At 41.1% G+C, this 12,014-nt stretch overlaps 1 protein-coding gene across 1 annotated transcript in view; it reads right to left on the reverse strand.

Moving 5' to 3' along the window:
• Positions 1–12,014, reverse strand: part of SPAG6 (sperm associated antigen 6) — a 55,987-nt gene that overhangs the window by 390 nt on the left and 43,583 nt on the right. Inside the window, exons 9-10 of the mRNA XM_053467621.1 lie at positions 10,003–10,119; positions 1,577–1,722 (exon numbers count right to left, since the gene is read on the reverse strand). Coding sequence (XP_053323596.1) covers positions 1,577–1,722; positions 10,003–10,119 — 263 coding nt within the window. The remainder of the gene's footprint in view (positions 1–1,576; positions 1,723–10,002; positions 10,120–12,014) is intronic.

The following is a 12,014-nucleotide window of genomic DNA, read 5'->3' on the forward strand; positions in this document are numbered from 1 at the left end:
TGTCTTTTTATTGTGGTCAAGAGGTCAAACAGCAGACGCGTCTTCCTTGAATTTATATTAAGTGAACTGGTCCACCTTCATATTTTTTCAACACATTTAAACTAAAAGGTTTTAAGATAAAATAGTGCCAATATTTTCATGGGTAAAATGTGTGTCTAAAATTAGCACTTTTATTAGTTAATGTGACAACAAAATATATATGGCATATACTGTATAGTGGGTACACATCAGAATTTTCAAAGAATACATATTTTTAGAAAGATAATTTCACTCAACTTAAAATTATTTATCGACTATACTATTCTCCGCACCAGCTATGGAAGATTAATTGTAGAGACAATTCAGATTGTCCCAGATGTGGGGCCCTTTATGCGGGTTTATTGCATTTATGGTGGCAATGTGATATGATAAAAAATTTCTGGGACGACATATTTAATTTTTTGAAGATTAAATTTAATTATAATGGCGTAATAGATCCAAAGGTTGTAATACTAGGTGATGTAGAACAGTTTGGCAGGTTAAACAAACTCTTTAAGAAAATCTTTTTTTTAGGGAGATTATTGATTTTGAGGAAATGGTTTGATAAAGGAGCCCCCACATTACCCCAGTGGCTAAATTTGATTGACCAAATAAAAAAATATGAACAATATAGAAGTGGAGAATCCAAAAACAAAAAGAGGGACTTCCAATTTACCAATTTTTTTTTTTCCTTTCCTTGCAGACACAGGGTGGGTTGGGAGGGAGGATATAAATCTGTGAACACTGTCTATTTGGTTTTATTGTATTTATTTATTTGATAAAAGAAATAAAGAGTAAATAATTTAAAAAAAAAAAAGAAAGATAATTTATATTGATTTATGCCGTGCCATCAAAATAATTTTGCTACAAATACAATTTTTGTAACCTAAAGAAACCTTAGCGTTTTCATGCCTTTGGGCCGTAAGTCTTTAGTTTTGTGTGATTCTTCGGATATATTCATTGCACGCGTATGTGTGTGGATCCATCAAATTATACACATGCAATAACAGTGAATTAACCTGTACTCTGCCAGAATGAACACAAACATGATTCCTCCATTTCGGTACATAGAGAAGCCGTTCATTAGTACATCTCACTCAGCTCATCGAGTGTTCCTGCCAGCACAGAATGAAATGGCAGCACACGTCACTAAGCGGCCAGCTCCAAAATCTCATGAAAACTGCCGTGTTTGTGGAAACCCCTGCACTAAATGCTGCGTGGGCCGGCAAAGGTATACAGAGCAACGAGAGACATTTACGGGCAGACTAGACAAGCCGAATGATTCTCAGCTGCCGGGATATTCTATGTTTCAATGAATGACAACTAGAAAGTGAGACGGACTTTGACTTGCGCAGGGTCCGGGTTCCCATTAACTACGATAGGTAGTTTTCCTGTTTGCCATCATGTAAGCCAAGGCTACGGCAATGAGAGATTTTGCTAAATTTTTCATTACTCTCATTCTTTGGATCAGTCATTATGAGAATCTACTTCAGCCTTAACCTGCGGGATTTAGAAGCAGACAGCCTTTGCCCATCGTTTAAGAAATAACCTCCCCTACCTGACGATTTCTTCTGGGTAGCAATTATTGATCGTATTGATGTATTCTTGGAGAGGTGAGCCAGGATCCGCTGTAATTTCTTGAATCTTTTTAAGTCCACCACTCGTTACGAATAGACGTCTTGCTTTGCTATCATGTGGAAGAACCTTAAACAGAATAACACATTTTCATTACTGAGGCCCCCTCCATACCAAAGATACATCTAATGTCAATGATTTATTGCACAAAATGCTGGGGTATGGCGTAATACTGCCTGAGCATGCCAGAAAAGCTACAATTAGCTTGCTATCAAAGAGACAACAGATTGAGAGATATTACTCCCTAAGGCTTTGTTTTCTAATATACGTGATTAATGAAAGGAGAAGTGACGTTGGTGTTAGCGTAGGTGAGACCTCACCTGAGTGATGTCCTGAGGATCACAGGCAGAATGAAGATCATGCAGATGAAAATAAAAGTGAAAAGGAAAGATTTAAAGACCAATAACAGCTGAAAAAAGGAGGAAGATTTAAAAAAGGGAGAAAGAAAACGAATTCAGAGGTGAGATCAGAAAATGTCATTCAGAATAAAGCCAGTAAAATAACTCGAGATGCAGCAGAAGATATTTAGTACTAGGCCACTTGATCTAGTCTGGGGGGTCTCCCTAGAGGAAGCATTGGCCCCACTGCTGCCCGTGATACCCAAAGACATGGAGGGTCACTGGAGTAAAGGTACATTGTGGCATTCTTGTTAGAAACACCATATCAAGAAAGATGGCTATTTCATCAACTATTATATAGTGATATGTCTCTTAAAGCTTTTCCTGCCCCAAACATGGATGACACAATGCTAATATTTAATAAATCTCTTTAAACACTATTTCAATGTTAATTTATTACCAAGTAAAAAAAATGCGCATTCATCCCACCTATCCTACAAAGCCATGAATGGCGAGTTATTTAGTGTTTATTCCAGACTGCTGGAGTGCGCAGCGTCCGGGCCGGGAGCAGCAGAGCGTGCGGAGCGTTCAGAGTACTTTAGGGACAGCTGCTGTGAAATGGCAAAATGTATGAAAACCCTCCTATATTTTAAAGGTAAGCATCACCTTTACTGTTTTTTTTTTTCTTAAAATACAACATATTTATTAATTATGTCCTAACTTGGCTAAAGTCGTCTGGTGTTTTGTGATAATCATGGCGCTTTGTTCCACAATTATCTTTAAAAATGACCAAGAGCCGATACTTGACATTTCTGATCCATGTGGATGAGCGAGGCGTGGATGCGAGGTTCTTTTATATGTATGAAACTACACAATAATACATGAAAGCACAATAAGAAGGCTGTGTTTATAAATGGAAACCTGTTCCATTCCTGGGGTTCATAATTTTTGTATAACAGTATTGCCTTTGTATAATCATTTCATGCAATTAGATCATTCTGCAGCATAAAATGAATGAGACTTTTCAATATATATAACGATACACTGTGCCAGCTTTGGCTAATAAAAAATATAATACCACAAATAAGCAATAAATGTTTAATTTAGGTTTTTCATGTTAAGTATAAATAACTATATCATAAAGGCAGAAGAAAAATTGTGATCCTCCGTGTTTTATCAATGGCCTCATCAGAAAGCTTTCCCCCATAAATCGAGGCCTTTCCGAGCTCTGGATCCAGGCTGTCCCCTTAAGACAAACATACAAAGCCAAATAACATGGAGTCTTCGGGTTCTCGCTGCTCTCTAGAAGGAACTAGATGCAAACGTTACAGGCTCAAAATAAATCTGTATTTAATGAATCACTTTCCCTGGCCATATTTTATCCTCTTCAGGGGTGAAGCAGCGTGAGGTGAATTGGTTTGTAATGGGTTGCAGATTCATTCACCGCGGCCGGGATTAAAGCTCGTGTAAGGGTTTGGGCTTTCCTTACCATATTCTGCTGCCCGACTCTAGAATTAATCCTTTACAAAAACACTCAAAACGGAGATCAGGGCAAGTTTAGTAACTAATGCTTCAGATGAGTCCTTTGTATTAAGCCGAGTAAAGAGCAGCCCACCACGTGAAATGAATTGCTGGCCGGCCCCAAATACAGACTGAAATATAGATTTTACTAAAAAATCAAGAGCGGGGTTTTTCCAAGTTGGCTGCGTTCTGTGATTCCTACTCATTGTAATAATAAAATAATCCAAATAGTTTGAATTCATTCTAGATCCTACCTGCTTGGATCCGACTCATCCCTGCCTGGATTCGGACAAACTCCGGGACGTGACAGAACACGCGTCCAATTAACTTAGAACCGCGTAATTTATGTCCGCTGAAATGAGCTCACGTTTATAGCAATTAAACTGTGAAGATGTCTATTAGGTGTTGTGCTGCCGGGAGGCGCGTGATCAGGTCACAAGGTGGCGATTACCTGTGCCAGAAGACGCCTCACTATACAGATCCAACGAGAGAGAGAGAGAGCGCCAGCGCCCCGCTCTGCTCCGGGCATTAGAATTTCAAATTACATTTCATTTACGTAAATCTCAATCAGCAATCCATCAAGAACATGCAAATCCAGAACTTACAAATGGAAACGACAGGGATTAACTCCTGGAAATACACACGATAGCAGGAGATCTGTGTAGAGAGTAGGTGGCCGGGATGAGAACCGTTTGCATTTTATTACGTATAAACCCGGTCAGTAATACCCCCAGTCTGCGGCTTCCTATTGCAACGAGCTGCATACGCTTTGTATTCGAAGGGTTACAGTATGTTCAGAAAATGCCCGCTAACAATGAGCCCCGGAGTGATCAGAGAGTTCCAGATTCACCACCTTGCAATGAGTGTTTTTAGTTAGGCACCCGGTTCTCCTCCAGCTGCTGTAGAACTACAACTCCCATAACCCATAGACAGTCACAGGTAGAAAAGAAGTGATAGCTCCAGCCTAGCTTAATGGCTACACAGACAGCTTAAGCAGCTCTGGGACCAACCGCGCTTCTTCTTTCACTAATTGGAAGCACACATTTTTACAGATTTTAGTATAACTAAATGAATTAAAACTACCTCTAGCTTGTGCCTTTCCGTTATTACCGGTATTGGTGTGATGCTTTTGGAGATGTTTTATATAAAAATAAATCTCATGAAAGCCGGGAATGGTAATCTGAGGTAAAAAGTGACAGACCAGTTAACGTCTACGCGTTAAGTACGTTGTACATAACGTATGCACATTGCATGGCACGTGGTCGGGTCAGTTCATGGTTAAAGGTCCTTGGCTATCCAGTTGGCGGCCGTACATTGCAGGACCTGATTTACCACGTGCCAGATGGTCAGTCCGGGCCGGCACCTGGTGATGACTTACAGAATATAACCAATAATTTAGGGTAGCAGAGAACAAAAACTTCATGTTCCAATTCATTATAACGCACAAAAGGTCCAATTTTGAGATGAACAGACGGTTCAATACAGCGATATCTTTGCAGATTATTGGTAGCTCCCTGCCAACTCTTACCATGAGCTGCAGAAACGCTGCACGGGACAAACAAATTCACATCATTACGGCAGAGGGGTACAAAAGAGCACCCCGTGTGAACGTGAATAACAAAACCATTCACCTCTCCAACGACGTAGCCTGTTCTCTTAACCATTTAACAAGCGGTGCCATTGTGCCGGCGGTTCTGTATCACCGAGTATACACTAGAGCTGGAGACATCTTGGGTTAACCGCTCAATGGAGGAGAGCTTCATGGCTAGGACAATCTGAAATCTTCTAGTGCCCGAAAAACTTCTGCTTGCGTACATTATGGAAAATACATACCACAGGGGTGCCATAAAACCACTACCCTGTAAGGTGCATTTTCAGTGCTCCCATTTAAAGTTAAGTGTTTTGCCCTTTAACTGTGGGCATATATATATCTATATCTATACATCTCAAATGTATAGTGCTGCATTAAAGTTACTGCTCCTGCGCACGCAGCATATTTATTAAAGGGGTCATCTGGTCTCCCTGAAGTAGGCGTTTGGAAAGCAGGAGTTAAAAGTTAGGCCGCTTTAAGAAGACGCTTACTTGCATCTCTGGGTTTGATCCAAAGAATTGATAATGTGACACAATTACATCTGCACAGAGACGCGGTGACCCTAGGTTTGCTTGCTTTTAATGTAAATTTCATGTTATATACATAATGGTCGCTTGGTGGTGGTGCTTGAACTTTGCCAGATTTAAATAAAGTTTGAAAGTAAAAAGAAAAACAGTAAAGTGCCTCTAATGCCCCGATATTGTGCCTCGTTCTGTAGACGCTATCGTACAAATTCTAGACTAGTCTTTCCGTATATCTGAAAGGAGGCTAGATAGGGCTTACAAATAATGAAGCAAGGAATGCAGCAATGAGCGGTTCCAGAGTATTTTTGGCTCTCTGAATAATGTCTTTCTGGAGACGTTAACCCTTTTGTATTTACAGCTCAAAGCAAAGCATTGTATTGCCTCTTGTATGATGTATTAAAAGGTTGTGAGTTCACACACTACCAATTATTTGCCTAATGCCTCAATTAGGTCTTTACGGCCTTAGTCCAACTTATCTGTGGATCTGCTGGCTGTGTTTTACTGCCTCTGCTATCACTAAATCTGGCTGACTTTTATTGCACTCCTGGAACTCATTCATACCTCGAGCCAATCTGTTTTAACTCACTTCTACCCAAAAAGTAAAATTAGATCCTTTTCCTCGATACTTTGTGTTAATATTTCAGAACAATATGTAGGTTTATGAAAAACAGTTAATCAAATGCATTTTTTAAAATGTAAATAATAATAAAATTAAAACGAGGAAACAGACCAAAAAGTCTTGGTTTAGGCCGGCCAGATCTAGCACTTTAAACCCAGCAGCCACTAAATGATGCAAGCCCCCTACTAAATGACATCGGTGGGCCGTAGGTTACATTTTTCTACTCATTCAGCCTCCCGCTGGGAGCCAGTATTGGAAAGACCATATCAGCCACCGGGACACCGGGCATTTGCCAGATGGCCTGGTTTAAATTTCCACTGTCATACATTTTAGTGGACCAACGTTCATGTCAGAAACTTTTAAGATCTGAAAGCGCTCCTCTTCCGAAGTAATGTGTGATTTCTTGTTTCGTGGCTTAAGAGGCTCTGTGGGCATGTGTGGCTAAAGGGTGGGCAAGAGGGGGAAGTGGACAGAATGTGAGAATTATGCCGTTCTAGCCGGAGCTCATGGAGAGCAGGGCTGTGTGCATTCCCTCTCTTTCATCCTAACCCCACGCACTCTTAAAAACAAGGCACGCTCGGCCCGTGAAGATGCTGAGAAGTGTGCTAGCCGCAGAGATCCTGGCCAGGCCTGGGATTATTTTTTAAAAAAAATGCTTATTTTTTTGTGCGAACCTTATTCCAGAGTCAACCCCAACACAGAAATGGTGAGAGCGATTCCCACTTCTACCCACCATGCCAATATCAGGGGATCCCCACTTACACAGCTATACAGTTTATACCGATATGGATGTAACTAGTTACAATGCGGATAGTGCTCTTGGATGCATGTTTTCACTTTTGTATGAATCCATTTGGTGGATTGCTTTTAATTTATTTACCAATTGTTATGATGTTATACACTAATTGTTATGTCCTGTTTACCTATTGTACAGCACTGCGGGGTATGATGGCGCTGTATAAAACAATAAATAATAATACTGGCATTTCTTGCAGATGCAGGATTGTCCCACGATGCTGGATTATTTATATATAAATATTTATATATATATATATATATGTAAGTTTCCCTTGGTAAAACACAGTTTAGTCTTAATTTATATTGATGACTTATTTTAGCCTTTGTTTCTTTTTATTATATATATATATATATATATATATATATATATATATATATATATATATATATACATATATACATATATATTACAGTAGTATTGAGGCAAAACAAAGAGAATTTAATTATCTACAAATTCTAAGTGTTATTCCTCCCGCAAGTTTTTAGAGGCTGGCATACTAAGAAAAAATAAACATATGAAACGTGCTTTGTGATTCTACCCTTAATGTGGCTGAATGTCTGTATCTAATAATACAGAGCGCGCCATGAGCCAAGTTGGATGAAAGCCACTTTGGACATTTAACCACTTCAGTGCCAACAGGAGCATGGAAAGCAGTCCTTGGCTCCCTCTCCCTGGCTTGGAAAGAGTTAAGTTATATTTTACACACTCCTTGCAGCTGTGGTCTGCTGTTACCTAATGAGACAAAAAGAGCCCTTTAATAACCCATCTTTCTTTATTAAAGAAATGATTTCATGGCCTGCAATGCCCTAAGGCGGCATTCCACTTGTGAGGAGCGTGCATGTGAGCGCCCCTACAATTATTCCAAGTTCATAACTTTCAGTGCCTCATTAAAGAAGGGGAAGCGTAGCAGTGTTTCTGTGCTAAGGGAAGCATTAAATCTTCACGCTGTTTTCTCTGCTGAGAGCCTACCTGCAAGATTACACCGCTGGGACTTGCCGCTATGTACACACGTCTCAAACACAGCCCCGTCACAGTGTATTCTATACACAATGTGCATACGGCTATTATGCCCTTCTACCTGCAACCACCCCAGAAAATAAAATTCTACAACGATCCCCTTACCATGATAGCCTTACCACGTGAGCAGCCATCGTAACTTCCTGGGATTTGTTGGATTTTCTTCCTCCCCATTTGTTATATTAGTGCTCACCTTTTCTGTAGCCTTTGCAATAGTTGGGTGGGGAGAAAGGAGAAGACTTCTGAACAGGTAACTAATACGGTAGTTTTGCCGCTGTAAATATACTTTAATAGTATTTTACCCCCCTCACCCGTTGGTTATCTTGCTATCTGAAGAGGGTTGGGGGTAAGGTTGGTATCTTCTCAGATATCCCTCATCTACCAGTCCTCCTCCAGAAGGATGGTGACATGCTGGAGGAAATTCAGAAGAAGGCTACTAAAATGGTAAATAGTTTGCAGGATGAAAAGGATCAAGAAAGACTAAGGGATCTCAATATGGGTAGCATGGAGAAGAAGTGATGGAAACTATTAAGTGCATAAAGGGAAGTTTAGATGTAATGTAAGAAAGTCTTCACATCAGGAAGATGGGCACCTAAATGGGTGAACGGTTCCTATCTGCCACCAAACTATATTTCTGTGCGCTGCTGTACAATGCTAAGTACCGGGGTCTGATGTCACATCTAGACGCTGTCCATGGCTGGATCCTGAGGACTTGTAGACCCCTGCGGCCCTTGACAGCAGGGTAGATGTCTACCAAATAATCTGGCTCTGGTTAAACTGGCTCTGGCTCTAGCTGTGATACTCAAAAAAAAAAAAAAACACTAAGGCTGCTTGTGGCCCTCGAGGCTTGGCGTTCAGCATCTCTGCTCTACATGCAGCAGGTCTGTGTTTACAAATCCTGGCAGGACGTAGGATCGAGATGGTGCCAGATTCAAATGAAATCAGTATATGATTTTTATATACAATTGTCACAGATTGGGCTGCAGCAGGTAGAATCCAGGGGTGTCCTCAATTTACAAAAAAGTTAGGAAGCTAAAAACAACCAGCGGTGTTATGGGATGAAGCTCCCGGGGCAGGCATGGGATACATGGGCTCATCTGAATGGTACAGCAAAGTGCTCAATGTATGCGTCCCAACAAGCAAGCATTTTAAGCGCTCCACGTGGCTTATGTAGTATGAGCCAAGACAGCTTTCATCGAGGAGGGGCTCAGGGTTTGCTTTAGCGAAGTTGATGGGAATTTTTATATTTACAGAGTGGCACTGTGGCATTATGCACGGAATTTAGAGAAAAATAAAAGCACGAGGTATTCAGGGGCGACAACAGCTATGGATTGTATTGTTACCCTGGACTATTCTAGGATTGTAAGCGATGAAGACTGTCCACAACAGGAGACACCAGGGCCGGATTATTCTACTGCTCCTGACCCATCTGACATCATTCTTATTGTTTAGAAATATATGTAGAGCAATTACACACACTGATATCACTCCAATACATCACTATCCACCTTCATACACAACACTACAGTACAAATTGTGATATAGAGCAGCAGACTTCTTTTCTTTTAGGAGACAAACTCCCTCATGCCGGAGCAGAGGGTGCTGTACTTAGAAGAAAAGTTGGATGATGTCTCTGCTCTCCTCCATGGAACGGATACAGGTTCTGTTGGTTCTGCTAGGGGTGTCATACCCGGCACCATACTCTGCATGTGATGCTAAGCAGCGCATATAACAACCCCCCCCCAAAAAAAAAAAGGTACTTTAGTGTCCATTAAACACACCACAGGTATCACGATCCAACAGGAAATTTCATACTTAGCCTAGCGGGAGGAATTAATCTACGAAACACTAAATCCAAGTATGGAATAGAGATAAGCATTAATGAGGCAGAATCCTGTGCGCTATGCAGGACACTTATCAATAGAGCCGGTATTTCTTACCTTGCTGAATTGCCCGACGACGTGCTTGAGAATATTGGGCGGCGCGTCATGCAGCAGCGGTTCGAGGGCCGGCAGGTGGGTACACTTCTGCAGGATGTTTTTTAGGGCCTTTTTTGCCTGTTAAAGTATAAGAACAAACAAAAAGCATGAGAGGGTATCTCCTTACAAGAACCATGATTTGGGGTCATTCTGTTTTGCATTCCATGAATGCACCCCTGCCAGGGTACGTGTGCTGTGTGCCCCATCCACATATCATTTAACCTCTGTATTCTGTAATATACTCCATTATAATTATTATTATTATTATGCTTGCGAGCCGGGCCCTCTTTACCTAACGTATCGGTTTGTCGTCAATTCTAGTTTTGCCATTCCCCTGAATATGTGTATTATATGAAGTGCTTCGTAAATTGTTGGAGCTATATGAATAAAATATTATTATTATTATTATTATTAGCACAGGTTTAACAGAAACCTCTATAAATCAATTTGGGGTGTATGTTAGAAGCCAAAAGGGAAAATGGAGCAACACTACAGTAAGCGGTGAGTGCAAAAGAAAGAGGACCTTGGGGAAGGGAGGTCGAAAAGACAGCCTGTGTTGCCTCAATAAAGGAGGAGACTGGAAGGGTAGTGTTTGAATGTGTGTTATAGAAATAGTAAGATATTAGAACATAAGGTCATAGTCTAAAACTAGGGAGACAGAGGCTAGAATGTGAAGTAATGTAAGAAGAGGGTGGTAGATAAGTGGAACAGCCTTCCAGTAGAATTGGTAGAGGCTAATACAGTAAGGGAATTTAAACATGCATGTGACAGGCATAAAGCTACCCTGAATCTAAGAAGAGACCGAGGACTGATTAAGATCTTAGTCTTTATATTAGGAAGAAAAGGACAGACTGGATGGGCCGAATGGTTTTTATCAGCCTTGTTATTCTATGGAGGAGCGAGGGCAGGAGGGCTTCATAGATTACATGCTCTGTTACAGAACTCCATGAAAGGCAGGTTAGATAGGAAAATGGTTTACGTTTTTAACAGTTTGTGTGCCAGATGGAAGAACAACGCTTTGTAAATCCGTGTGATGCTCGTATCCTCTGGATCTAACAATCTCATCGTCTGTGTAGCTTTTTCCACATTAAATAAGTGCTGAGGACACCAGTCCATTTTCAAACACACGTATGCAGAAGCGTTAATGCTTTATCTGACCGCTAGCCAGAAGCTCATTGATCTTCCTACGTAGATGGCAGTGAATTAATGACACTCAAAGCCTCAGCCAGCAAAAGTGGAGCACATGGGACTGTTCCATGGAAAAAAAATATTTGAAATGTTTGTATTAAAACTTTAGATATCCACTTTCAAATGCTTTCTTAATCATAGTAAATAAATCCCAGCTGCTTATTCCGTAGAAGACTTAGCCTGCAAGAGGCCTGCCAGGAAGAGAAGAGGGAGGGAGGCATAGACTGGTGTATATGGAGAAAGGTCTCACGGCACGATTATTCCGGGTAATTGGGGCAGAGAGTGTCCCACGGACATTAAACTCCAGGTCAGGTCACTAAACAGATGAGTAACGCTAACACATGGAATATTTGGTAAGGTTCTAATGAAGGGCCACATTGACACCTTGTTTGCAGGCAACGTTTCTCGATGTTGCTCAGTGCACATTGTTAATTAATGAAATTCTATGACGTCAGATGGCCAAGGACCAAGTGACACTCATGTTGAAGATAATTACTGTGAATGCAGGGAGACCACGTCCTCAAAGTGTCCTGCAGGGTGCCAACAATATCAATGCAGCCTCATCTCACTCATGTTCCCGTGTCCCTGATTAAAACAGAGATCAATTAACCCTTTTGTAAGTATATCTGCTAACTGTACCGGCAAACCCCTTGGATCTCTAGACGGTAGGAGCAGCTTCTAGCTTCAACCTCACCCCGGAGCGTGTAGCTCCATCCACACCCCAACAGTTCTTCCCACGTTCCCCTACTTTTCGACCTTTGTATTGCCTGCCTGGGGCTTGCTCT

This window comes from Spea bombifrons, chromosome 5, assembly GCF_027358695.1.
Source record: "Spea bombifrons isolate aSpeBom1 chromosome 5, aSpeBom1.2.pri, whole genome shotgun sequence".
Lineage (NCBI taxonomy): Eukaryota > Metazoa > Chordata > Amphibia > Anura > Pelobatidae > Spea > Spea bombifrons.